The sequence below is a fragment of the Accipiter gentilis genome, chromosome 14 (genome assembly GCF_929443795.1).
Source record: "Accipiter gentilis chromosome 14, bAccGen1.1, whole genome shotgun sequence".
Classification (NCBI taxonomy): domain Eukaryota; kingdom Metazoa; phylum Chordata; class Aves; order Accipitriformes; family Accipitridae; genus Astur; species Astur gentilis.
The window spans coordinates 9,749,963-9,776,903 of NC_064893.1; the positions used below are offsets into that span (position 1 = coordinate 9,749,963).

At 46.3% G+C, this 26,941-nt stretch overlaps 2 protein-coding genes across 5 annotated transcripts; one reads left to right on the forward strand and one right to left on the reverse strand.

Moving 5' to 3' along the window:
• Positions 1-464: 464 nt before the first annotated feature.
• SLC6A20 (solute carrier family 6 member 20) lies at positions 465-21,643 on the forward strand. 4 transcript variants are annotated; one of them, XM_049816504.1, is made up of 13 exons: positions 465-2,211; positions 2,600-2,760; positions 2,847-3,057; positions 10,901-11,041; positions 11,643-11,734; positions 12,332-12,559; positions 13,866-13,976; positions 14,365-14,606; positions 15,520-15,682; positions 16,159-16,363; positions 17,145-17,304; positions 18,345-18,510; positions 19,456-20,197. In XM_049816504.1, exons 4-13 carry the CDS (start codon positions 10,927-10,929, stop codon positions 19,603-19,605), a joined length of 1,632 nt encoding a protein of 543 aa, XP_049672461.1. In that variant the 5' UTR covers positions 465-2,211; positions 2,600-2,760; positions 2,847-3,057; positions 10,901-10,926; the 3' UTR covers positions 19,606-20,197. The 4 variants fall into 4 exon arrangements, 3 of the variants coding, with proteins under 3 accessions (XP_049672461.1, XP_049672462.1, XP_049672460.1); XR_007508077.1 differs by lacking the exons at positions 465-2,211; positions 2,600-2,760; positions 2,847-3,057 and adding exons at positions 6,551-7,017; positions 21,632-21,643 and having other exon boundaries at positions 19,456-20,057; XM_049816505.1 differs by lacking the exons at positions 465-2,211; positions 2,600-2,760 and having other exon boundaries at positions 2,786-3,057.
• SNRPD1 (small nuclear ribonucleoprotein D1 polypeptide) lies at positions 20,584-26,865 on the reverse strand. Its single transcript, XM_049816508.1, has 4 exons — positions 26,673-26,865; positions 26,122-26,198; positions 23,476-23,667; positions 20,584-21,035 (listed from the first exon to the last, which is right to left on the reverse strand). The coding sequence occupies exons 1-4, from the start codon at positions 26,684-26,686 to the stop codon at positions 20,959-20,961; spliced, it is 360 nt and encodes a 119-aa protein (XP_049672465.1). The 5' UTR covers positions 26,687-26,865; the 3' UTR covers positions 20,584-20,958.
• Positions 26,866-26,941: the final 76 nt, after the last annotated feature.

The following is a 26,941-nucleotide window of genomic DNA, read 5'->3' on the forward strand; positions in this document are numbered from 1 at the left end:
CTGGATCCTTTCAAATAAAGCTGCTAACTGAAGTTATGCTTTTTCACTTGAATTTATTTGGAACAGATTTGAACAACAGAAGGCAGATTCTGATTTTGCCAGTATTAACATTAAGATGATAATCTGAAAATGCATAGGGAAGTTCCTAATGGAGCATCTTTCTTGGGAAATAACTTATTTTAGATGTTTTCATCTCCTTTCTTAATGTAACCTTACCAGAAAATGGCTTACTTCTTTCAAGTGTTTTACTTGTAATCCTCTGCCTTGCTTTTATCTGGCAGCCTCTTAATAGTGCATTCTACTTGTTCATATGTATGCTGTATTTTACTCCAAATAAAACCATTATGTTTTTCAAACATTTAATCTTTAAGGAGCTGGGTTTTTTTATAAGACTGTTTTGTATAGCTCTTTTTTAAATATCTGTAGATAGGAGTGGCAGATCAGTAACGAATCTTGCTAGAAATGCAAACATGTAAATTACAGATTCATGCTCAAAGCCACACCACATCAAACAGCTGTAAAAACGTGTACCAGTGGCATGGCTGGGAAAAGGCTGGGGTGGGGGGGCACGTTACAGAAACTGGCATTTAATAGTGCTCGTCTCAGGAGCTGCTTGAACTGAAATGGATCATTTTTCCTCATTCTTTCTCAAACGAGCAAAGCTGTTAAAATTGCTCAAGCAGTGATGTGCCATTCCAGTCTGCCATACACTTGCAGTCTGTAAATTCTTTTGTTGTTCTTTTCCCCCCACTGGTTAAACAAGATTGGTTTGGGATGAAGTCCTGTGTCTGTAGCATGATATTCCTGTAGCACAATAGTAGAGCTTTATGGGGTGACATACTCCTCATGCAGGAATTCATGAAAGGTATTATTTTGCCCCTTGTACAGTCACTAAACTATTAAGTTCTTAATAGGGATGTGCCAAAGAGCTTTCTGGCCTGTGTTTGCTCAGAGCAATTACGTTGACACCAACAGGAGTACTTACCTGGGTGAATATTGTGTTTTTCTTTGTAATAAAACTCTTTTTAATATTTCTTAAATGGCAGGTAAAGGGTGAAGAAAGGCAGAGAATCTCATGACTTCTGGTGGCCTTTTCTGATAAATCTTTGGCTGTTGACTTAGCTAGAATCTTGACTCTGTGATAGGCCTTTGTTATCTGCTTAGAAACCATCTCAACTAGAAAGTACACTATCAACTTCAGTATATGGATAGGTCTCAATGAAATAAGTTGGCTGTAGGCAAGCATGGTTACAGACCTTGTTATCTCCTCAAATGAGTAAGGCAAATCTTGTAGAGGACTGTGCAGTGCAAAATTGAAACCCTGACTTTGATTACTTTGATTTATTTGCAGATTGCCAGTTTAGTGAGTATGAGATCAGTGTGATGCTCTCATTGGTTGTGTTGTACAATGGCTAAGTAAAGGTCTTGTAGAGCTCTTGATGAAAAATACATCATCTGTCAAAGATGAGGTACCTGTCAAAGAAGACCTGGAGCATTATACAGTAGCGATTCTCTCTTTGTTGAGATAGGTACAATATTTTGAAGATGGAGATGACATCTGAACCTCTCCTGACAGTGTCTGATGTTTCTAAAACTTCACTTCTTTCCCTGAGGTGTAAATTCTAATTGCTTTTACCAGCCTTTGTTCTTCAGAATTTCATTATAGTGCTCAGATAGACACCATCCATTTCTTCCTCTTCAGCTTTTAATTCCTGACTTGTGCCTGAAGGGAATGTTTAAAAAGAAAATTTCTCTATAACTGGCTGATCTGGAGGAGGGATCAAATCTCTTTCAAGCTGGGTGAGGTTTTTTTTGCTTGCAGACTGAAGAATAATTTCTTTGGGAATGAAATCTAGGCAGCTCATCTTCACTAGTATTGACTCTGACAGCTAGCAGCCAACCCTATGCTCTAACTGTGACTTGAGTTCAGAGGTTGACTGTTAATAAATGAGCCAGCAGTGCTGCATGCTACCATCTTAATGAGACAGTACATTACCCGATGTTCTTTAACTGTTCATAAAGTACTCCTTAATCTGTTTTTTCTCTTGTAGATAATAGCCATTTTTTTAAATGTCCTAAGATGAATGCTAATATGTATTAACACTTAAACTGCAAGCGCTCCTCTTTATCTGATAGACTGATGTAAGGACAGCTGCAATTTGGACAGTTCCCACATACCTTGCTTTTGGGAAACCCACACTCATTTGCCAGGTACTTAAATTTCAATCCAGACAAAAAGTTCTTATGATTCCTCAGTTTGATTTCCCTATTCTGGCATTATCAAGGATGGCTCTTGGCTTCTGCGTGATACCAGATACTGTCAGACCACAGTGAAATGATTCTTACTGCCTCAGGAAACAAACGTGAATTGTCTTGGGATGTCACGTGGCTGAATGGATTAAGCTTAAAAAGTTTGATCTGTTCTAGGAGGATGTGCCTTCTAAAACATGTTAAAAAACCAATTTAATGTAATTTGAAGGTAAGTTTGTATGTGAGCAGGTAAGAATTGTTGTTGTAATTATTATTGTAAATGATTCTAACTGGCATTGAGCAGAGAATGTGCCCGTGGGAGTTACCCTCTGACTGTTAATTTTGACAGTGTCCAAGTGAAAGCATTGGCCCGGAATTCCTGCCCAGCTGTGGCTGCCTACAGACTTTCCCTGAAGGCACCTAGATCTGCCCTCCTTATCAGAGTCTCCTCTCAGACATATCCTGAAACATTAGGCAGCCTATTTGGGGTCAACTCTTCTCCAAATAAAGGTGGGTAGATAAATGTCATTCTATTTCAGCAGTCTTAATATCTGTAGACTTTTATTTTTAAATTATTTTTTCATTATTATTTTTAGGAACCTGTTAATGTAGTGTCTTGGAGTGTCTGTTTTAAGTGATGGTGATGCTGAGTGGTTGGTGCAGGACTCTGACAGGGCAGCTCACGACTGACAACTGCTGGTGAATAAGAGAGCGGCCCAGAGACCTCCCCAAACTGCAGGCAGGCTTTGACAGAGAGAAAGCATGAACTGGCAGAGGGCAAGCAGAAGAACTGACTGAATAAGCCAGGTATCTTTTTTTATTTTAGTGAGGTGCCAGTTTGTGGCTTTTTTGTTTTACACAGGCCAGTTCTGAGGTCTGGGTGAATTGGGTGCAGTTCTGTGAATCAGAACTGCGTTGAGTGCCCCTTCATGCAGGGAGTACCCTAAAAAACCCGCACAGTCAGAATATGGATAGAGCTGTGGTGCTAAAGAAAAGCAAGAAAAATAAAAAGAGGGACTCTTCTCGGGCATGCTTTTCTTGGGACACTGAGGTAACGCAAAACAGTTTTAAGGGTGTTTAAGAGGCTGGATATGACTTCAGGGTACAGACCTTAAAGGCATCATCTGCAGTTTGGCACCAAGCAGCAAGTAGTAGTGATGAGCTGGAAGGAATAACCACAATCCTAATAACTGCTTAGAGGACTAACTGTAATCTCCAATAACGCATAGAGCAGTCACCCAACAGTTGTCATGGTCTATGAGTTGTCAAACATCTGGAAATCCAGCTGGGTTCTTTTTTTCTCCTAAAGTAAGGAAACATGTAGCTTAGAGTAGCAACTGTGAACAGAAACAAACAGAAAAACTGTAAGTAGGAGCTGCTACTCTCTGGGCTGTATTTCTGCTTCCCTTGATAGCATCACTAAAGATTTGCAGAAGTTGTGGAGACTCTTCCATCACTTCCCTTTGATCATCTAATATGCTAACAGCCAGCATGTTTCCATTTGGAAGTGGGTGCCTCCAGGAATGGCAGATACTAAACACCAGAGCTAGTCCCTGCTGACACTTTGTCCCTCTCCTACGTATGGCTCATCAAGAAAAGCCCAGAGGGTTTCTTTTTAAATTTAGGGGTTATATGCTACATGTTGGGTGTAGCATAATAAAGTCCAGACTACCTGGTAGAATTATCTAGGATTTGTCTATACCAGACTTCTTCCACTGCTGCTTATTATTCCTTCCTCCCTTGTTTCCATCTCTTTTGCCAATAGAACTGTTAAGCTTCTCTCACACCCTCAAATCATGGTCCCCAACCTGTTGCTAGGACCCCAGGCTCCCTTTTTGTCTGATTTTAAGTAGCTGGCAGAGGCGTTTGGCTTCTTACTGTACTGGCATCAAGAGACGCAAACCCAGGATTTTTAGTTGGTACCTTCACCTAAGTACTTCTAATTTTGCTTCAGTGAGAAATGGGATTCTCTGCTTTGTTTACCAGCTTCTGATTAGGTTTACACAGGGCAGTTCTCATGCTGTCCCATCAGTCCCTGGCCTGCTGTGGAAGTGAACCACTGCCCTTCTCACCCACTCCCCCAAACCTCACACTCTCAAATTTGTTAGGTACTGGGGGAAAAAAATTCTTTCTAATCTTCCTTTAACATGAGCAGTGAAATGATCAAAAGTTCTTGCCATGTGTCTATTAGAGGCTTATCTTTGTCCCTGAAGATAAAGCCCAGGTCTTCCCCCAACCAAATGAAAGAAGTTCAAAGGAGATAAAATCTTGAATAGCATCAGAAATAGCATATTGATTATCTATCATCTGAGGTGTATATGGAAAAAGTTCCACAGCCAGAATTCCTGAGTGTTACCTGTTAAAATACCTTTGAATATATTTAAGCCTGTCTCTCAAGGAGCCACTAGATGACAGGCACTTTGCTGGCTGCCTATGAGCATAAAAAAACCCTCGTAGTAGTTTGTGATCCAAGCTGCTTATGAGACTGACATTTGTGAGAGAGGCAAGGATTCATTTCATTGCATCTGAACTTCCTGATCTGGCCTGACCCGAGCTGAGGACACTACACCTCTGCCTGCACAGTCTCCCCAGTCCATTAGTAAACTAGTTTGAAATGTAATGGGGAGGAGGTACAGAGCCAAGGAAATGTTTAACTTGATTATGCTCATCAGTAGCAGTAATCTATTCATACGGAAGCATCCCAAGTGCTAGTGATGTGCTGGTTTTTTAAGGCTGTCCTGTCTGTGAGTTATTAAATGCTGTAAGTTATTTATAAGCATCATTTGTAATAAATCCCACTGGCAGTGATGGACGTTTAACTTTTTAATAATTTGCAAAAGTTTGTGTGATATGGGACAGCTAACATATCTGTAGCTTCTCAGTGTACGTCCTTCAATTTAATAGCTTATGGATCTAAAATTACCTTGGATTTTTCCTTCCAGCACAATTCAGGTTTACCCATGAGACATATTTCCAGGGCTAGCTGGCATGTTGCAATTCTGCAGGCAAGACAAGAACTGCAAGGAGCTTGCAGAAGAGCCACGAGCTCCCTCAAAACTATTCTGGGTTGGCAAACCCTGATGTTTTCCAATGACAACCTCCATTTCTAGCAGCACAAAAACATGCTGCGAAGAATGGATTCACTCATGGGAGATGCATAAACCTCTTGCAGTCACCTTTTCTAGCATGCAAAAAAAGCAGTGTCCCGCTTTGTGACTTTGCTACTACAGGTGGCCGGTCAGCAAGTCCACCAGACTGGTTCTCCTGGCCTCAGCAATGCTGCACAGCAATGCAGCCTATACTCTGCAGTTTGGGCTGATGTCCAAAGGCCCCATGGTAGGGGTTCCTCACCTGCACCTGCAGCTGGATGCCTCGGCTCTCCAGTGCCTGATGGGATGCTGGAGCAGCACACACAGTGCTGGCAGGGAGCAAGGTCCTGGTGCTGGAGGAGTGAGACTGACAGCAGCTGAGTGAGTCTTACTCGTAAAATGGACCTGAAAGGTGGTCAGTCCTGGCCTGAAAAAACCCCACATTTAGACAGAGGAAGGAGGCTGAATCCTTGGCTTGTTCAGTCCCTTTTTATTGCTACAGATGCTGCCGGCAGCCTCCTTCACTGGGAGACCTGTCTGAAGTGGTTGAGCTCAAAGTGTGCCTTGGCAGGGGCCCAAGGTCCCAGGGTTCATGTTGAGATCTGGCATCTCAGTGTGCGTTCAAGACAACCCAAAAGCCTCCTGGGTCCTTCTGCCTCCACAGTGGGCCACAGACACCATCTCCCAGTGGCCTTTGTATATATTTGGTCCCTGCTGCTTGAAAGTATTTTAAAACAGCAACCACTCAGAAAAGTTCATCTGCAGCAGTGGAGTTTTAGCATGAAGGTAAGTGAAAAGAGACTGGGCTATTTCAGGCTCTCATACACACGCAGAGCATGTAGAGGAAGGGTAGTATTCCTGGAGGGTCAAACTTGAGTGTTGTACTCAAGGCTGCAGCAGGCTGGGCACCTGCATGGCTGGTAGGGACTGTTTCAAGGCCACTTTGGGAACTGGGGAGTGTGCTGGGCTGGATGGGGTTAGCACCAGTGCACAAGCGAGTGATGGGATGTCTGAGGACCTGTTTAGGGCAAGGGACACTGGGAATAAAAGGCAGCTCTGACAGTCACTAAGCCCAGTCCTAATGGTGTGGGAACCCCTTCCCTATGTTATCAAATCCAAGCTGCTGCCTCACACACACACGAATGCCACTCCTAGGGAAGAGAGCCCTGTGGGGAAGGAGTGTCCCATTTCCAAAACCAAACTGCAGCCCCAGCGTTATTTCCTCCCAGTGTCAAGTCAGCATGTGAGCTGATAAAAATCCCTGTGCTCACATCCTTCCCAGAAATGCCAGTCAAAACCCAAGCAGCTATTCACCCAAAGTACCAATTTTATAGTTCTGTCTGTGTCTATAATCTATTTACCAGCATTCCTACTTCAGTATGTGCCTGTTAATAAGATTAGTAATTAAAAAGCTTGATAGGAATTGGCAAGCATAGCTTCTCCGCCTTTCCCTCCCCTCCAAGCCAGGCTGGCGTGGAGTCTGAGGCAGGGCTGGCAGAGTACCTGAAGGAGTGAAGGCAGGAAGGCTGTGCTGAAACTTCTGCCTGCAAGTAGGCAATGGAGAAATCCCGGCCGCTATGGGACAATCCTCTGCAGTTTGTTTTTGCCTGCATTTCCTATGCCGTAGGGCTGGGAAATGTGTGGAGGTTTCCATACTTATGTCAGATGTACGGAGGAGGTAAGTGTGGTTTATGTTTCTTGCTTCCCTCGAGGAGTGTGGCAAGCTTTAAATCCAACAGTCCATGCTACACGCTGTCCACCCAGCAAAGTCCAGGGCAGAGTAGGAGGTCAGGCTTTCTGTTGGTGTGCAATCTCTTCTATTGCTGCTTTATTTTACATATGCTTTAGTATAAGGCTTTTACCTGACAGCTGCCCCAATATAGTGGCACTCATTTCCTAGAAGTGCAGTGAAACAGTGGGAAGGCCCATGTTTTCTTAAAGGATGGAGGTAGAGTGAGAGATGTGGGTCTACATGGTGTTAATTTATTACTTTCTTGCCCCGTTGAACCATTCTGAAGGCATCAGAAACTAGTTCAGTTCCTTGTAGGTTCACATATGGGGACTTGGAACATACTGAGAAGGGGAGATGGTTACGCTGATTTAATTTAAGGATTAGCTGTATCCTTTCAAGTTTCTGTCATTAATGTGTTGTCTTATACAAAGCCTTACTTTAGGAGGTGATAACTTGGCTGCAAATCTGCCTTGAAGTTGGCTGAAATTCCTTAATTGATAGGAGTTCCGCAGCTAAAGCCTCCTAGGAAGCTTTGAAAACAGGGAATAAATTGGTTTGGGCTCCAGAAAAAAGCTCTTTGAAAGTTTATCCTTCTGCAAGGTCCAAAGTGAAGAAAGGTGATGTCTGTATTGTATACCAGCCACAGATGTTCTTCCTTAGAAATCAAAAGTCAGCTAATTAGATTAATTAAAACTGAACACTAATAATCTCTTCTAGTATACAGCTACCACTGGTTAATGACCATGTTTTGAATACTCCTTAAAAAAGATCCTGTCTTTATAAGACATCCCAGTATTATACTGCTTCTCACCCTGCATCCATTGTCATAGTGTTGGACTCATCTCAATTGGGCATTAAGTGACATGATGAGCATCTGCTTCATTTGCTTCTGGTCTGCTTCCACCTTTTCTTCCTTTCACACACTGAAGGTGTTTGAGTGCTTTTTGCTTGTTTTGTTGGCTTGTAGCTTACTTATGTGGTGGTAGGAGTTGGTTCATGCTGGTTTTTGAAAAGCCAGCTCGGTGCTGGGACTGCATCAGAGCTGCTCTCTGGGATCAGGTCAGAAAAATCCAGGTAATACAGTGGGTGAAGTTACAGTACAGGCTAGATGCTGCAGTGGCTGAAGCTTTCTTAGACGGTTCAGGTAGCAGACATGACAGTTGTGCTGCGATTCTGGGTGTATTCCTCTACACAGATGCTTTTGAGGGTAAAGACTTTATGTCTGACAGTGAACTCTAGCACAAAGCTTAAAATGCAAGTGTTTCTGTATGCAGTTAAACTGCATGTGATTAGTTCACTAGCAGCCTATCCTGCAGACATCCTGAAGGCAGCAGTGGGGGCTTTGCATGGTTTAGCTTATCAGCCATCAGCAGTGTAGTAGATGGTGAAAATTCTGTGAAATGCAACCAAAACTGGAACACTTGATTAACCTGAAAAAAAAAAAAAAAAAGACTAAATGAACCCAAGTATTTTCTGAAAAGCATGTTTTTTATGAGAATAGTTTCTCCACTATTTTTTTCCTCCCTGGTTAAATTTCCCTGGGGAGAGGCAGCTGTCCCTACTGTGTAACTAAAAATCCTGACAGCAGGCTTTGCTTTTCTTAATTGTTTTTCGCTGCCCTCTTAAAAAGGATTCGTTAGCTTTCCAGGGGTCTGCAAAACCCATGCAGACAAAACACTGTTTCAGGAATGTAAAAGCTGGATATGCCAGACACTGAGCTTACGGGGGGGATGCCAGCAACTGCTTGTTTGGCATCTTCCTTGTAGAAAAGCACAGAGCCAGTCCCTGTCCTGCCCTGCCCAGCAGAGCAATAGGGCCTTTATTGCTGATGATACTCGTAAACAGGATATTTGCAGACTTTACAACCTCCTGTCTTTCTGTTCATCAGCACATTATCTCTTTCTCCTTGCTCTCCTCCAGAGAGCTTGACCTGGGCAGAGGTGGGGGTTCAGACCTCGTAGGTGCAGTTAGTCTGCCCGTAAGCAGGCTGGGCCAGGCTGAAGTGACACTGGGGTGGGTTTACAGCAGAGTGGGTGCTCAGCAGTGCTTGGCCCCGAGTGAGGAACCCCCTGGGCACCAGGCGGGATGCTGAGCAGAGGTGAGGGTGTCGCTGGCCAAGCCCAGTGCCTTGACCAGACCCACGGCACACTCCACATGTTGTGCCAACTGCAGGGGTCTGGCATGGGAGCTGGTTTTTGTAGGCAGTTGGCACCATAGGGAGAAATGCTGGGTGTAAATGAGCAGGGAGGTCAGTGGAGCTGTGCTGGTTCATGGCTGGTTCATATGGCTGCCCTGTGTCACTTAAATGAGCCATTTTGGTTCAACCCTGTAGGGTAAGTAGTGTTGGGAGCAAGATCTGCGTGCAAACAGGGTGCAGAGCAAGGGGCAAGGGGCTCAGCCCCGGCACCCCCAGCTGCAGTGAGACATTGGGGTGAAGAACAAGCCTGAAGGCACTCTTCCTCCTTGCAAGGTGGCAAAGCCAACGCCAAGCATGTGGCAATGCTACTGGGAGGGTGAAAAAGCCTTTGCAAAGGGCCTAATGCTGATTTGCCCCCGTCATATGTGGCAAAACTCCCCTCGGCGGCTGCTGGGGCAGCTCGCACCCAACCGGGACAGAGCGGCTGTGGGAGCTCTTAAACCTCCAACAGCTCCCTTGCGGCATAGGAAGTTATCTAACAGACTAACAAAGGGGTTGTTAATAACAAGAGAGCCAGGAGGTGGGAAATTAATTCCCAGAATAAACCGGATTATTGCTCGGTGTTTATTTCCAGTTCTTTGCCTCAGTCACTCCCCAGAGTTCATTCCTCCATGGTGCTGCACAGAGCCCATTGCAAGGAATGTTAATGCTGCAGATTAAATCCTAAATAAGAGATATTTACGTAAATATTTTTGGCTTGCTGTAAAAAGGGAAGCAGGAAAGCCTTCACAAAAATCCAGGTTTTGACTCAGTCAGCAGCTCTTTCTGAAGTGAGCCCCAAGTCGAGGACAAGGATATATTTTATTTTTTTTTTTTTTTTTTTTTTCCCCAGCAGAAATTTAAGCCAAAGTGCATCCTGGTTGCCAGGTGTGAAGGTCCTTTCCCCTCCCTCACTGCTAACGTGCCCATTCCTGTGGCTCTCCGTGCAGGGGAAGCAGGGATGAGCAGACGTGGGGTGGGAGGAGGCTGTATGCCTCCTTCCCAGGGTCTGCTCCCGCAGGTGGGACCCTGGGGCAAAAGCCTTCATCCCTTTGCTGGTGCTTTGCATGGGAATTTTGGGGAGCTTTTGGGATTGGTTTGTTTTTTGTGTTTTTTTTAAGCCAGGCCAGACTTCAATATGTTATTCAAAACTCTCTATTCAACACAGATGTTGCTGTTACTTTTTCATTGAGCACTTTGGCTCTGCCACTGAAGGCCACACATTAAGTAAATCTTTCCCTTGTCCTCCTTCTCTCATTATCTTTTACAAGGTTTGGCTGGGGGTTAGTTACCCTTTAACAGCCCCGGCCCCGAACATTGCTCAAACAGCCCGCAAAACACCTGAGCAGCCCTGCCATGCCAGAGTGGTGACCAGCACAGTTTAACAGCAGAAATCCCAGCTCTGCCAAGTGCCTGCGGAAAATTCCCCAAGCCCAGGTGCTCAGCACCCACCAGCACCTGGGACACCTTCTGAAACCCTGTCAAATGTCCTTCAGGGTTGGGCTGTGCCCTCAATACACAAGGTGCCCGGAGAAGACCCAGCCCCTGCCAGCTCCTGGGACACTGATGGGGCGATTTGACCACAAATAGGGCAACATGATGTTTATTATGCTGCGGATCTGCTGAAGGCTGTCTGTTGGGTTTTTCTTGCAGGTGGCTTTTTGATCCCATATTTTATCATGCTGATAGCTGAGGGGATGCCACTACTCTACTTGGAGCTGGCTGTGGGGCAGCGCATGCGTCGGGGCAGCATCGGTGCCTGGAAAATAATAAGCCCCTACCTCTGCGGTGTTGGTATGTTCTCATCTTTAGTTTTAAGTGTCTGGGGATCACAGGTAATTTTTGAATGGAGAGCTTTGTCTTCCAGAGAAGAAACCAGGCAGGAGCTGGGGTTTTACTGAGTCTCACCAGGCTGAGCAAAGCAGTTATCCAGACACCTCATGGCATGCATTCACCCTGTTGCTTGAAGGGCATTTGGGCCAGACCCCAGCTCACTGTGCTGGGCCCCTGGACTTGGTGTGAGTCCCCCTGCCCTCAGGAAGACTGCCAAAATCATGGTGTGAAGGCCAGCACTAAACCCAGCCCCTGGGGCTGCCTGCACTGGGCTTTGACCCCAAGAGCGTCTTCCCAATAAGCTCAACATGGAGTGATAAAACAGTGCCTTAATTTCCTACACTTGCTGCCTACCATTTACCAATGTCCACTCTTAGCTATGTTGTTAGGTTATTAAATTACCCTGGTAACCCAAACTGTCGTTAATTTGCTTACACATTTTATTTTTAAACCCGACGGGAAGAAGAGGCAGCTGCAGTGGTGGGTGCATGCCCTGTGCTGACCACGGTGCCTCTCCCCGGGGGTTTTGCCACTGACCGAGTGCCTCCCTCCATGCCTGCAGGTGTTGCCAGTGTCGTTGTCTCCTTCTTCCTCTCCATGTACTACAACGTGATAAATGCCTGGGCCTTCTGGTACCTCTTCCACTCCTTCCAGGTGTGTGGGTGCCTGGTGGCACAGCTCGGCCCCGCTGTGGCTGCAGAGGGTCGCAGTGGCATTGTATTGGTGCTGGATGTTGCATGATGGCACCATCGTCAACTGGGATCAGGGGGTGGGGTGGGCAAAAGCTCCAGAAACCCTCCAAGCGCTTTTCTGGGAGGAAAAATGAGGCAGTGGTGTCCCCCTCCGGGGGCTCCCCAGGGGCATTGCGGTGTCTTCTCCTCACCACGAAACACAGGTTGAGGCCAGGCCCATGATGCCTTGCTTACATATGCCTTGGCAGCCATGGGGTCCTGCACCCTGGGATGGGTCTGTCTGAAGGCAGGGGAGAGGGTTGGCCCTGGGGGAGAGGATCAGAGAGGGTCATTCCCAGGGGAGAGGGTCAGAAACCATCAGCCCTTGGGGAGAGGGTCAGAAGAGATCATCTCCAGGGGGAAAGGGTCATCCCCAGCTCCCAGCAGCACAATGTGGAGACAAGCAAGCCCCAGGGCAGAAAGCCACCCTCCTTGCCTTCATCCCCCCGTCCCCCGGTGGCACCCTGGCTCTCCCCACTGTGCTGACAGCAGGCGCTCTCCGCATGTCCCTCCCTCCCAGGACCCCTTGCCGTGGGCCACCTGCCCCCTGAACAGCAACCGCACCGGCTATGAGGAGGAGTGTGAGAAGACGTCGTCCACCCAGTACTTCTGGTACCGGCAGACCCTGAATATCTCTCCGTCGCTGGAGGCCAGTGGGAACGTGCAGTGGGAGCAGGCGCTCTGCCTGACACTGGCCTGGCTGGTGGTCTACCTCTGCATCCTCCGTGGCACTGAGTCCACTGGCAAGGTGAGAGGTGGGGGCAGCCCCACTGAGCCCAGACAGGGCCTGGGGAGAATAAATGAGTGCCAGAAGGCAGTGGCCGTGGCTGCTGTTACTTGGGGTTATGGCATTTCCCCTGGAGCAGCCAGCCCCGCTGCCTCTGCCACCCTGTTAAGTTGCAGCTGAAGAAGGCTCAACCAAAAAACTAAGCAATATTAAAAAAAAAAAAAGTCCAGAAAAATCCTTTAATTGCAGCCACCTCTGCTGCAAAACCAGCTACCAGGCTGCTGGCCCTGTGGAAAGCTGTCTGCCACAGCAGAGCTGTATCAGGAGACATCTATTCCTCGGTCTTTGCAAGAAAAAAACCAAACAAACAAAAAAACATTTACTGGGCATTTTGCTCACTTTTTATTCACAGCAGAAGTTATGGGCAAGGGGGAAAAAAAAAGTCTCCTGGCTGAGCCTGCACTAAGAAGTAAGCTGAGGGCTGTAATCCCCAAATCGTCTTAGCCAAACGCAGAAAGCCAAGAGACTGTAAACTAAGAATAACCTCTTAAATTTGCTGCAGCTGGCTTTGGGGGCAAAAAAGAAATAAATAGCCAAGGAGCATTGAAACAGCATCATGAAGGCAGGGTCTTGTTGGGGAGGGCACGGGGGGGCTTCCACTGCATCCCTTGTGCCAGAACAGCAGCGGGTTATCTAAGTTTCTGGGTGAGCTGTTGAGGTACATGCCAGCAAAAAGAAGGTGATTGGATTCTCCCCTTTTTTTTTTTTTTTCTGCAAGTGGCTTTTTCCAATGTGGAGATTGAACAGTTAGATTAAAATTCAGGGGTTTGATCAAAAGCTCATGGAAGACAACTAAAAGACTTTGTTCCCCCCATCCTCCATCTGGGTTACATTAAGTTAAAGTCTTTTTCCCATCTGAATTAAAATAGTTTGATTTTTCACCTTTTATGAGGCCTTCCTCCAGAACAGAGGATGGATAACCTTTGCCTAATGAGTTTGTGTAGATAGTTGCAAACTGGTGTTACTCCACTAAATGATGCAGAACTGAGTTTGTAAACACTGCAAATATTTTAGATTTTTGTTCTTATTTTTCTAAAGAGAAGACCCTGGGAACAGAAGCACAGGTCTTCATTATTTATAAAAACTTGTTTCCCAAAACCCCAGATCTAAAGTTAGATTTATCTGAAAATATTTCTTTGAAGATTAATACAAGGTAACAAACACAGTAGTGGAAACTATTTATGTAAAGTAAGTTGGACTGACCATAGTAGATTAGCTCTGTTTTATGTATTCTTTAGACCAAGGTATTTCCCCCTCCTTCCCCCAGGTTGTCTACGTAACAGCCTCTTTGCCATACTGTGTTCTCATCATATACCTCATCAGAGGATTAACACTTCATGGAGCTGTGAATGGGCTTGTCTACATGTTCACACCAAAGGTACAGAAAAATCATACTGAATTTTTCATGAAATGTTATTAGTTACCAAATATGTAGGTTTTTAAAAGGTGGTGATGCTCCTTTTCCTTATATTGAATTTTTGCAGCAGTGGCTTAGGTCAGGCTGTTGGAAACTGCAGCTGAGAGTGGCTGGAGGCTGTTCTGCCATAGTGCCCATAAGCTGCTTGCTTTCTCTTGCAGAAAAAGACCTGCCCATTAACATAACCTGTAGCATACTACTTTCAGACTGAGCAGTAACCCTGCCCAGAAAACACCCCTGAGCTAAAATGGGTGCATGAAGGGGCCTGTCCCCATCCCCATCCCTGCAGGCTGTACCAGGCATCTGTCCGCAGCTTCATGCTCCTGCTCTCCCCATCTGTTTTTTGCAGCTGGAGCAGCTGTCGAACCCTAAGACATGGATCAGCGCAGCCACACAGATCTTCTTCTCACTGGGCCTAGGCTTCGGGAGCCTCATTGCATTTGCCAGCTACAATGAGCCCACCAACAACTGCGAGAGGCACGCCATCATCGTCTCGCTGATCAACAGCACCACATCCATATTTGCCAGCATTGTGACTTTCTCCATCTATGGCTTCAAGGCGACGTTTAACTACGAAAGCTGTATAAACAAGTAAGAGCCTGGTATTTCACTTGTTATTCACTGCAAGCCTTTCTGGGGAAGGTAAGGGGGGAGGTAAATAAATAACAGCATGCAGTGCTGCCAGGGTTGCCCCGAGATCAGATCTGATAGTGCTCTAATAAAGCTAATGGTGCTATTTAAAGCGATGAAGGCTGAGATGAAAGGTCAGGGCAGGCTTGCTTTTTGACACCTGGGTGCCGGTTCCAGGCATGGGCCAGGTCGAGAGGATGCGTTTGCCTGGGCAAGTCACAGTGGCGCTTTCCCCTGTGCCCTGGTCCTGGCACATGCTCCAGGGGAGTAGGGGTGGGGGCTGATTAATAAAATGCAGCAATGCGCAGATCCCCCCCTTTAAGGCTAAGCCCTGGGCCAAAAGCTAAGCCTCCTCAGTAGCGATGGTCTGGAGGTGCCCAGCAGCCTGCAGGATTGTGCCCCAGGGCAGCAAGCTCACATGCACTTCCTGGCACAGGGCCTGTGGCAGTTACACTTTTACTCATATTTTTTTACAGCTTTCAATCTATCTGCTGATCAGAGAGGAAATCAGAGCTGCTAGTCCCTGCTTGTTGCCAAAAGGCTCGTTAAATTGGTGGGGTGTGGACGTGAGACCAGAGGGCAAAGGGGAAGAGACGCCAGCCAGCACTGGCCGGCAACCAAAATACCTGCCTGGGAGCAGCAGCGTGGGCACAGGAGCTGCTCCCTCCGAAGCAGAGATGAGTGCAAGGCTGCCCATGTCCCAACACTGTGCTGGAAGTGCCACAGCTCCCACCTGGGGAGATCAGAGCCCTGGGGTTGGCAGAGCATCCCTGCGTGGTGGTGGTGGGGTGATGGGGAAGGGGACAAGGCGTGAAGCCAGGCTTAATTTTATACTGTGGCTTGAAAGCCATTAAATTCCCCTAATCTTCCCCAGGGTGATCCTGCTGCTGCTGAATGCTTTCGACCTGGAGGAAGGCTCTTTAACAGCAGACAACCTCAACGAGATGAAAGACTACCTCATGGCCACCCACCCACAGGAATATGCCCAACTATCACCACAGCTTAAAAACTGCAGCTTGGAAGCTGAACTAGATACGGTGAGTCACTGCTTTGTGCTGGCAACTGGGCTTCACTCTCTCCTTTCCTCCCACTGAGCCCGGGCAGCCCCTCAGCCCCACATGGGCACACTGCAGCCCCAGGAGCCACCTGGCCGGAGGCTGTGGTGGGGCTCATTTCTACACCTCAGGATGGGGCAGGGGGCACTAGCAAAGGGCTCACTTGGGCCATTCACAACTGAGCTGGGTGGCAATGCAGCAGGACTGCGGGCTCCAGCTGCGGTACAGGGCAGGTTGCAAAGGTTTAGGGCGAATCTTTTTGCTATGAGCAGCACTACACCAGTTTCCACGCAGTCTGAATAAACTGGTGAAGATCTCATCTGCCTCTGCTGTGTAAAAACCACTGTGGGTGTATTTTGTCATGGCAGAGGGTCAGTCTCTTACATCTCTGTTCTTATGTCCTTTATCGGGCTGAGGTGCTGCCCATAACTCACTTCTTCCCTGCTTCTTGCTGGCAGGCTGTCCAGGGGACAGGACTAGCATTTATAGTCTATTCTGAAGCGATCAAAAACATGGAGGTGCCCCAGCTGTACTCTGTCCTCTACTTTGTCATGCTGCTGATGCTGGGCATCGGCAGCATGCTGGGAAACACTGCCGCTATCCTCACGCCGCTGACCGACAGCAGGGTCATCGCCACCCGCTTTCCCAAGGAGGTGATCTCAGGTAAGCACCCGCCATGTCACAGTGTAGGCCACACACCGAGAGCATGCGTGTGTGCAAAAGCTTTGGTGCCCCACAGCTGTGGAGGGTCCCTCTTTTGACCTCAGGTGGAGCAGGGGAATATCAAATATGCTGGCAGAAGGGTCTGCCTGCCCTTGGGAAATCCTGCCCAGCCTGTACAGCACTTTTCCTTTGGGAGCTCTCAAAGCACTAGAGCAATCATGGCTGTGTATTTGCAGGCTTCCCAACACACCCCAGCTCCTTCAGACTGGTGTCTACTGCCCAGTGAAACTCAAAGGGCCAGGAAAAATGTCAAGACGCCTGCAGTGAGTGGCTCTTCCGTCACATCACCAGTATCCCAACTGTGAACCACCTCGGTCTTTGGCCAAAAGTGATACGCGCTCCCATTTGGGCACAGAAATCGTTTGTCCCACCTTAAAACCTGTTTTAGCTGGATGCCCAGCAGTAACAGCAGATGCTGCACACACATAGGACAAGGCTCTAGCCAAGACTTGGTTGTCTTGACCCTGCTGGGATGATGTGCTGTGACTGTGCACGTCTAAGGAGCAGCAGTTTAAAGATACACCAGCATAGTCACACACACACAGAGACAGGTCTTTTCCAAAGGGAAAAGAAAAAAATTACCTTCCTCCTCTGACAAAGCTGCTCCCCTGCAGAAATCAGTAGAAATCCCACCAGCTTTTTAGTCACAAGAAGTATGACATTTCCCCCATGCAATTAGATTTCCAGGTGTAACAGCAGGGTCCCTGTTTTATCCACACAGGTGTTGTGTGTTTCATTAACTGTGTGATTGGCCTCATCTTCACCATGGAGGCTGGAAATTATTGGTTTGACATATTCAATGACTACGCAGCCACCCTCTCACTGCTGCTCATCGTGCTGGTAGAAACCATTGCTGTGTGTTATATCTACGGGATAAGAAGGTAAAAGCTTGAACCCTCCTTTCTTCACCGTGGGAGAGCTGGGGAAGTGACCACTGGCCAAGAATAAAAATATTACCTTGGGCTATATTTTTCTCCTACGCTATGGTACCAGCAAGGCAATGGGTGTGCCCCCTGCCCTGCAGCCTCCTCCAGGGCCTCAGGTTCAGGGGTGCGCGGGGGCCAGGCTGGGCTGACACCTTCTCTGCAGGCCAGGGAGTATTAATGAGCTGTATACACCGCTCCCTGCTCTTCTTGGCTTTGGTCTCAAAAGTACCTTCTGCCAAAACTCTGCTCCTCCTTTCACAGCAATTCAGTGCAAGCACAACAGTGCCAGTAAGTCTGTTTTCAAAGATGGTCACCTTGCACATCACTGGTCTCCCAAGTCATCCCTTGTGGGTAAAAGCAAGCATCAGCATCAGGAAAGGTTTTAAAAGGCAGGTGTTTGGGCTCAGGGCAGCTAAAGGAAAAAGCTTTAGTATTTTCTGTCTTTTGTCTATTTGCTGCACAGTATGTGTACAGGCACCTATACTGGTATTATGTCCTTGATGAGTTTAAAGTCTTTGAGACAGATCCAGGTTTCCTGTGTGATTTTAGGTACCATCCCCAGCATCAGTACTTCCTCAAAGAGAGTCACATAACAGTGCTGAGAACAACTCAACTACACAAAAAAGAGCAGTGTTTTCTCCACAGTAGTGAAGTGTCATTGCTTTTCCCTGTCAGCTTACACCAATAACAGTCTGAACTTAGACTCCAGGCAGAATTTGGTTGGGGTTTTCCTGCTCTACCGGTTTCTAGCTACTGCTCTGCAGTTTGGGATCCTCTCGGAAGCCCCGCTAGCCTTTTTATTTGATTTCAGCCTCACTGTATGATCCAGTTCTTCAGATAAGACCCCTCTGCTCATTATTCTTCTGGCCAACTGTACTCCCCTTTCCTATTTTATATATTTAATTCTGTAGGTGGTTTTGAAGTAACTCAGATCAAGTTATCAACTGAACGTATGCAGCTGTTCTCAAAAATATGTGTTTTGTTTTTAAACACAGATTTGAGAAAGATCTTTACACCATGATTGGACGCAAGCCAAACTGGTACTGGAAAATTATGTGGGCTTTTGCTAGTCCTTTGCTAATTATAAGCCTATTTATATTTTACCTCACTGACTATATCCTCACAGGAACGCTACAATACCAAGCATGGGATGCCACACAGGTAAAATAGTTTTGGTTTGTTGGTTTTTTTTTAATTTATTTTTAACTTTCCTTAATTCCTGCAAGGACACAGCCTTCCTTCCTAACTACATTGTTCCACAAAACTGCCTTCTGAAAGCTTGCAGCTGGAGCTGGGGCCATCCCTGGTAAGGTAAAATGGGGAGAACTTGACCTAGTGACAACAATGGTTCTGTAAAATGGGCTCATTTCCCTCTATGATTCTTAACTGACCCCTTCAAACAGTAAAATTGTATTTGTGTTGAAGACCCAAGTATCATCTTAAAAAATACACTTTAAACAGAAAAATTACTTTCAAACTATGGCATTTTGAACAAAAGTAGTGGTATTTTAACAGAACTGAGCTGCTGCTGGAATAATAGTCTTCACTAATTTCCATATACGTTTTTCCTCATGGCCAAAACACTTTTGTACGAATACTGAACTGTGTATTTATCACAGAGGAATGACTACTGGATAAGTAACCACTGGTTTCATAACCTTTTGTAGAAATGTTCCTAGCACACAGAAACAAATTATGCACACTGTTTTCATGTTATTGCTGATTTGGGACCCACAGTAGGCCTGCCCTGTTGACTAGGTGTCAGCATGAGCCCACAGGCTCCAGGAGAGGAACACAGAGACCTGACAGAGGTCAGGGCTGAGCCATCTCATTAAGAAACACAAATCAAGCCAAAATCTGCTCTTTACCAAAGCTTGCAGAAGTTTTCCCCATTATTTTCGTCAGCAGCTCTGTTCTTGTTGTCAATTTTAAGCATGTATGGTTGGACAAAGAAAAGCACCGAGGACAGTCATGGGCTGCTACAACCTGCACATGCTTCTCCGCTGTCCTGCTTATATACACATGTGCAGCTTTGCTCCAGACCTGGCTCCAGGACCCTAAGAACCACCGATCCCACAACTCCAACGTTGCTTCTCTCCCTTGCAGGGGCAGCTGGTGACAAAGGATTATCCAAGCTATGCCCTAGCCGTGATCGGGCTGCTGGTGGCGGCATCCACCATGTGCATACCCCTGGGAGCACTACTAACTTTTATAAGGAAGAGACTGAAGAGGGAAAGGGTTTCAACTGTTGCGTGAAAGCCAACAGCTGGATTTGGGAAGACCTTACCCCCACCGTCAGTGACTGGGCACTTCTGGAAGACAGCAGCAACCATTATTTGTAGCAGCTATTTATAGAGTTGAGAATCATGGGTGCTATATTGACAAAAAGTGCTCTTAGGAGGTTCCACGATGGTTTGGAAAAAAAAAGCTCTTCTCTAACAAGATGAAGCTTTAAAATGGCCTCTGTAAGAGAGGGAAAAACAGAAGAGCAGCTCACAAAATGCTAGCTAGTGCATATCAACCCATTACACAACATTAGATAATTCTTTTCCACTCTGTTGTAGCACTGCCTATGTGGAAACATCAGCAACCAACTAAGCATGTTCCTGCACCAAAGTACTGGCAAACACCCTTGCCATTCAAGAAAGCCACGCTTAAAGCATGTATGTTTTTGAAATGACATCTGTATTTCATCAACAGATGAAACTGTCAAAGTCTTGCAATAAAAATGTGATAGTCTCGTTCCTACAAGGGAAAAGTCAGTAGGATGGTATTTGATGGTATTTCATACTTGTGTCCAGCAAAGCAGTTTGTTTATAGATATTTATCTATATACACACACATACATGAGCTGCAGAAATTCTCTCACCTCCAGAAGAAGTAAACTTCCACTTCCAGTATGTAATTGTGCACTGTGCTGTACTTTGTATTTTCTAGGGATGCGCTTCAAGTACACCAGAAGAAATCTGTGATAAAACGCTTTACAAAACCCACCCAAACAAAAATATGCCATATCATTGGCTCTGACAAAGTTCATATCCAGGTATACTTTAATTATGAGATGTAGCAATAATCCAGCAGTTCCACAGAACCGGTTAACTTCCCTATGTGAGCATTTTATAAAGAAAACAACGTTTAAATTGTAAGCTTAGTAAAAAAAAAACCAGTAAAATTATATCTATGAACATTAACGAGGTCACTCTGAAGAACAACATAAGAGACACACTCACAGGATGCGGGTTCTTAATATAGTGTCTTAACTATGTAACCATCAGAAGATGGCAAGTGCCTCATAAGAGGTATTAATTTCAAGCAAACATTGTTAAAGCACACCAGCACAAGTCTGTCTCTCTGGGGCAAAAAGCAAGAGCTGTTACAGCCTTCAGGGGTGGGTGAAATCTTGACACACACAACCAACACCAACAAGGCATGCTTAGTCTGCAACAGGCTCTAGAAACAGGACATGCCTCCCTCCCCAGACTTAACTAACAAAGTAAAGATTACTTTTTCACATTTTCACGTTTATTAAAAATGGATACCATAAACAAGACCTGTACAAAAAAATATCCAAAATTGCCCAGAATTTGGTAACGGTTACGTGGTGAGAAGTTATCGTCTTGGGCCCCCTCTTCCTCTTCCACGGCCTCGGCCTCTGCCACGGCCTCTGCCACGGCCTCTTCCAGCAACTTGGCAGATGAAACAAAAAGGATAAATCAAATGAGACCGAGGAATACTTTCATTTTCATTAAAACATTCTGTATCAAGCATAAACAACACACTGCTTCCCTGTGACAAGACATCAAGTCAGATATTAAGGCTGTTAATGCTCAGTAAGTTTCAGACAACATTTTCAACTTTTGTATTAGGTTTTTCACTATGCAACTTCCACAGGCTACCGTCTGTCTTTGGCTTCACTGCAGAAAATGAGGGGAAATAACAGTTGGCTGCTCCCAAAAGTCTGACAGACAACTTTGATTCCTCCTCTTTTTTTTTTGGATAAAAATCTAGTTTTTCAGGCATCAGAAAAAGCAAATGCAAGACAAGAGTATTTTGTTACTGTTCGTTACAGTGGCAAAGAGATGGATTTTTTTGCCACAGCTTGCACTGCATTTTATAAAGTACTCCGCTGAAGGGAAATGCGAGTTTTAACATGCTGTGAGATTCCCAAGCTCAGCCTTTCTCAGGCACCAAGTGAAAGGGCAGCATTTCGAACAGATCCCACCACCAAACAGTCCCTAGTGTTTTCAATGATGACTCTGCCAATTTTGGACGTGATTCCTAGGGCAAAGTCTTGGCTGTGTGCTCCTGCTTTTAAATGCTGCTATTTAACGGTAAAGGGCAGGGAGAATCACAGAATAATTGAGGCTGCAAGCCACTGCTGGAGGTCATATGATCCATATGGTGATAACATGTCAGTTCACCCCTTTTTCCTAAAGAAACACAACCTGTCCCATCAGGTTGCAAGGCCACCCTACAAACTTTTGAAATTACTGGTTAATGTCATACAAGTCTGTCAGTGTAGGGCTCAAAAAGGTACTTAAAATTCTGGGGAAGCGGGTGGCTGGGTAAGAGACACACAGCAGCATCCCCACTCACGCAGCAGGCTGTAACAATTACTCTGTTCCATCTGACAGTGCCTAGGTTAGAAATGCAGTAAAGACAGCAAGAGCAGAGGCACAGGAGAAATTTGTAAGAAGCAAGGCATCATTTCTTTTGCTGGTAATAGACCGACTCTGTAAAATACACCTGAGCATCAACACCTGACTAAAAGATTACAGCATCTACCCGCATCAGCAGACAGTCGTGTTCACTAAGTGACAGCACACTCGGGCCCAAGGCACATGTGCCCCCTACATCTCTTGTCCTGCCTTCCACTGATGATTCTGCTTGCCAAGGACAGACCACGTGTTAGATGCTGTTGAAGCCCAAGGCTGTTTACAGATTAAGGCAAAGCACAGCACAAGAATGCTTCAGTACATGCAACACGCAAGGAGTATTAAACTGAGGTAAACAGTGCTATCACAGCTCCTCTTCTGTCTTCAAAGTTAAATAGTGACGTTCTTGTTCACATCACACCATGAGGTTCAGAAAAAAAGTAGTCCAACCACACTAATTTCTCCATGTGGTCAGATTATTTTTAAGGGACATGAGAGGAGCAAAACACTTTTCAGGAGCTTTATCCTTATTCTCTGTGAAGACAGCAGCCGCACCTGCACTTCATGATGCACACACCTGAGGGTTCCTTACACCATTTCAGTCAAGGTAAGCACACCAATTCATAACATATGCATGGATCAAAGACCACAGATCCAAATATTTACTTAAACGCTAATTACAGGAGAAATGGTACAACATTATTTTAGAGCACAATTAGCTTTCACTTACCATTCTAAAAATACACAGATGGCAAAATATATACCGCCTGAAGACAAGCTACAGATTTTCTGGGGTTTACTGGATATTAATCTGTAATAGTGTGGATGAAAATTGAAATTGCTCTCTATACCATTAGGCTTCTAGGGAAAGGGGTTTTGTACAACAGCCTTTTGAAAAAAAAAGTTTGAGGAAGAGCACACAGTGGAACACTACTAGGAGCCAAAGCTACAGAGCTGCTCATCAAAACACAGCATAGACTTCCTCAGCTCCTCAAATCTCTCAAATTCCTTTCTCCGACAGATTATTTGTATCCACTACCAAGCGAGATTTCAGTGAAGCATTCAGCACTGTTTAAGAGGCTGTTCTGTACTTTCTTATTAGGCTATGTGAAGTCCCCCATACAAACCGGGGAAACACAGTAGACATTTGGAGAAGAGGAAATGTAAATCTCTTTGGTGTCAGCTCTGAGCCTGTGATAGGTTAAAATTTACTCAAGCTTCAAAACATTTATATTTTTAAAAACAGATGTGTGAAAAGCCACACACATCATTTCACATGAAAGCAAGCTCTGCAGATGCCAAGAAGGTGGGGCAAGGCAGACTTAGCCAGTTCAGTATCAAACCCTCAAAGATGAGAGAACTAGCTGCCAAATGCAGGTATTAAGACACTCGAACCAGATGCCTTCAGATTCACAGTACTAAAATGCATACAAAGGCAGAACAAACACAAACCAGGAAAGCAGCAACTGACCTGCTTCTCTCTTCTTGGATTTGACTTTTGGTTCAACATCCACTAGCAAAGTATCCAGAGGCAAACTGTCTGGCAGAATGAAGTATCGGATGTTATTCCCTCGAATACTCAGCGTCTCCAGCTGCACAGGTTCTCTGTTCTTCAGTGTCATTTTCACAGCTTTGAGATGTGTGTTCATACTGACATCTACTCCTGAAACAACACAAGTCTCATATTTCAAGGATGAAAGCATATAAGACCATCCCTTGTTGGCTATTTTTAAGTGTGCACATGCTTCGAGATTTGTCGTGTTCATTAACACTGGCTTCTGCCACTCATTAATTCAGCCTCTAACTGAAGGAAACAAATTAGGCTCGCTAATTTATCAATTGCTGCCTTTAACACCTCATCGGTAGAGATCTTTATCTAGGTCCTGGCAATAGCAATTTTGTAAACAGTTAAAACAATTCCTTTGAACAACAAATAAACTGCCACTTACTACAGAAGCCTAATCCTAGTCTTTTTACTCCTTTAAAAAGAAGCAAAACATACCTTTGAGAAGGAAAAAGAACTTGATCATTTCCTCTTTGTGTAAGCCTTAGAAAAATCCAACTGCCAAAGCAGCATTTATTTTCTGATAAGATGTCTAATACTAGTGTGATATCTTCCTTGAAAGTACATGAAAATACACCACCGTAGGGAACAATCATTGTGGTTACAAATTCCGTGAAAAGCCAGTATGTAAGGGCTGTATGGAATCAGTACCGTGCCCACTATGCTGTGCTATGTGTGTAATCCGAAACTGGAAAAAAGTCTCAGTTGGATGTATGTATCATGGAAAGACAAACCGTAAGATATCTTACCAAGGTAAATAACCCAGAGTTGCAGGCCAGAACCAGAACAACTGTTGTGCTGTGTTTATTCCATATATTTCCCTGTCCTCTCCCCTTACTCCTAGATTTTACACAGCTGCCTGGCACCTGTGCTCCACCTGAGCTGCTCCCTCGGTTTGTGTAAGCTGTGCATTGCATGAAACCTGCCCCTCCAGCAAGCCTGCTCTGTCCGGCCGACACACCACGGGGAAGAGGAGATTGTACAGTTCATGCACCAGCGCAAAGGGAAGATTGTCATTTTAGAAATATGGATTGCGTTCAAAGTTTTTACAGATTCTTAGCAGAAAAGGAGAGAGACTTTGCCCAACAATTAAGCCTGCAAGAGCACTGAGGTCAGGAGACAAGCAGTTTGTTTTCTTCCTACCTAGCTGGGTTCAACAGAGCATGCTGCAATCAGGTACCAGGGTGGTGCAGTCAGATATAATCAAAGCTGATGGATCTGGCTGCAAAATAATGCCCGTTTTGAGCTTTGCCAAATTTCAGCAGATTACTACTGGCCAAAAAAGCACCTAAGCAATCCTCTGGAATACAACTCTGCCAAGTTTGAATTTTATTTTTTTAACAGTGTATGGGCAGAAAAACTTCTAAAAGAAGCCTGTGGTGAGTAAAGGAAAGGAGATCAAGCACATTCATTAGCTTAACTGTGAGGGTTTGCTTCATTAAATAGAATGTGCCCCACCTATGTACCCGATTGTCTCTAAAGTAATGCTAACATGAATGTTCTCAGAACAACATCCCTTACTAATACTCGTAAAGCAAACAAAACAGTCTGCATGTTTTTCAGTACATATGAGGACCATATAACAAACCACAAAGGCTATTGCTACAACTTTCAGTTCAGTGATACAACCAAGCACCCACCAGACAGTAAACACCCACAAACTTGTATGACGGATCTTTGGCAACAGCTGGGGACCAGACTGTCAACACCAGGATTCCTTTTGGCCCTGTGTCCCCCATCGAGCTATGTCTTTTCAAACACATTTAATGGAATCAATGCAAATATATGCAAAGATTCATTTCCATAAGAGTTCACCATGTTCAGAGCAAAACCATGCTCAACAGAAATAACTCATTTTTTAAATTAAAATTGCCTACACACAAAATATAACCAATTTAAGACTGTATCAGCACTTAACATCTGCCATTTATCTGTGCTACCATTAAAAAAAGAAGCCCCTCTTCTGGCGATTCAGCTGCAAGGTCTTTATTGCTTATTTCACAAATGAAAGTCAGATGTACTTCAACACCTTACAAAAAGTTAGCTGTATATCCACTACCAGTTTGACACAGTAGTAAAACTACCTCACCACCATTATCGTGCTGCTAAAATTCTAAGAGGACACCGTGCTTACACCAGCTTTGCCAATGGTTTGGAAGGGTTTCCTTCCTTCACCCCCAAGCCTGTTTGTAAGCAAAGCCTGCAGTCAGGCTCAGCGGCTCCCAGGACGACACTGAATTTACTGCCTCCCAGCAGCACCCTATAAACAGATTATCCGTGACCGACTGGAATTTCCACGTATTCCCGTGGTTGCCTACGGAAAGCTGGCTGGTCATCGCTCTGCACTCTGTCCCCCACAGCTTCTGCCAAGGACCAGTGTAACGAACACACCTCCCGCTTGCACGTAAAGACGTGAATTAAACAGGAACATCTCCCCATCCCACAGAGAAGGTGCCCGCGAGAGGGAGTACGGAACAAAAAAAGCTCAGTCCGAACCACGGCTGCCCGCTGTGAGCAGCAAGGTAACAACGGGCAGCTCTCTGCCGGCCGTACCTGTGATGGTTCCGTGCACCTGCGTCCCGTTCTTCAGCTCGATGGTCACGGTCTCGTGGCTCAGCTTCATGAGAAACCTGCGAACGAACCACAAAGGCCGCTCACTCCCACGGAGAGCCGCGCGCGTCGCACAGCCTCTTCCAGAAAGCCCCCGGCACCACGCACTCCCGGCTCCCCAGCCTTCCCCGCGCCCGCGGGGTCTGCTAAAGGCCTTCAGCGGAGCGCGACACGAGGGGAACCGGCCACCGAACCCGGCGGACCCCCGCGTCCCGCCGACGCCGGCAGAGGCGGCTGACACACCGCCGAACCCCGCGCCCCCTCCCCCCCCCCCCCCCCCCGGCGAAACCCTCGTTGCTGTACGAAAGAGGAGACGTTTTAAGACTCGTTAACGCCTCGGGAGGGCCCTTCTAGCCGAATCCGGGTGGGTTCCCCCCCCCCCCCCCCCCCCCCCCCACAAAGGGACGGGGTGCCGAGCAACCGCCGCCGCCCCAAGGGCCGCGGGGCGCGCGGGCTCCCTCCCCGCCGCCGGCAATCCGCCTCCATCCGCTCACCTGACGAGCTTCATGGCGGCGGGAGGGCGGCGCTGGGGCCGGGCGGCCTTCGGCAGGGAGCGGCGGCCGGCCCGCGGGGAGAGGAGAGCCCCTCGGCGGAAAGGGCCGGCGGCGCTGGCGGTGCGGAGGCCTCCCCGGAGCAGGCCGCGCCGGCGCTGGCGCCAGGAAGCGGCCGCCGCCGACGGCCGTCTGTGGGCGGAAGGGGCGGGGCCAGCGGCAGCGCGTGCGCGGGCCGAGGCCGCCCTGAGGGAGAGGGAAGGCCGCAGCCA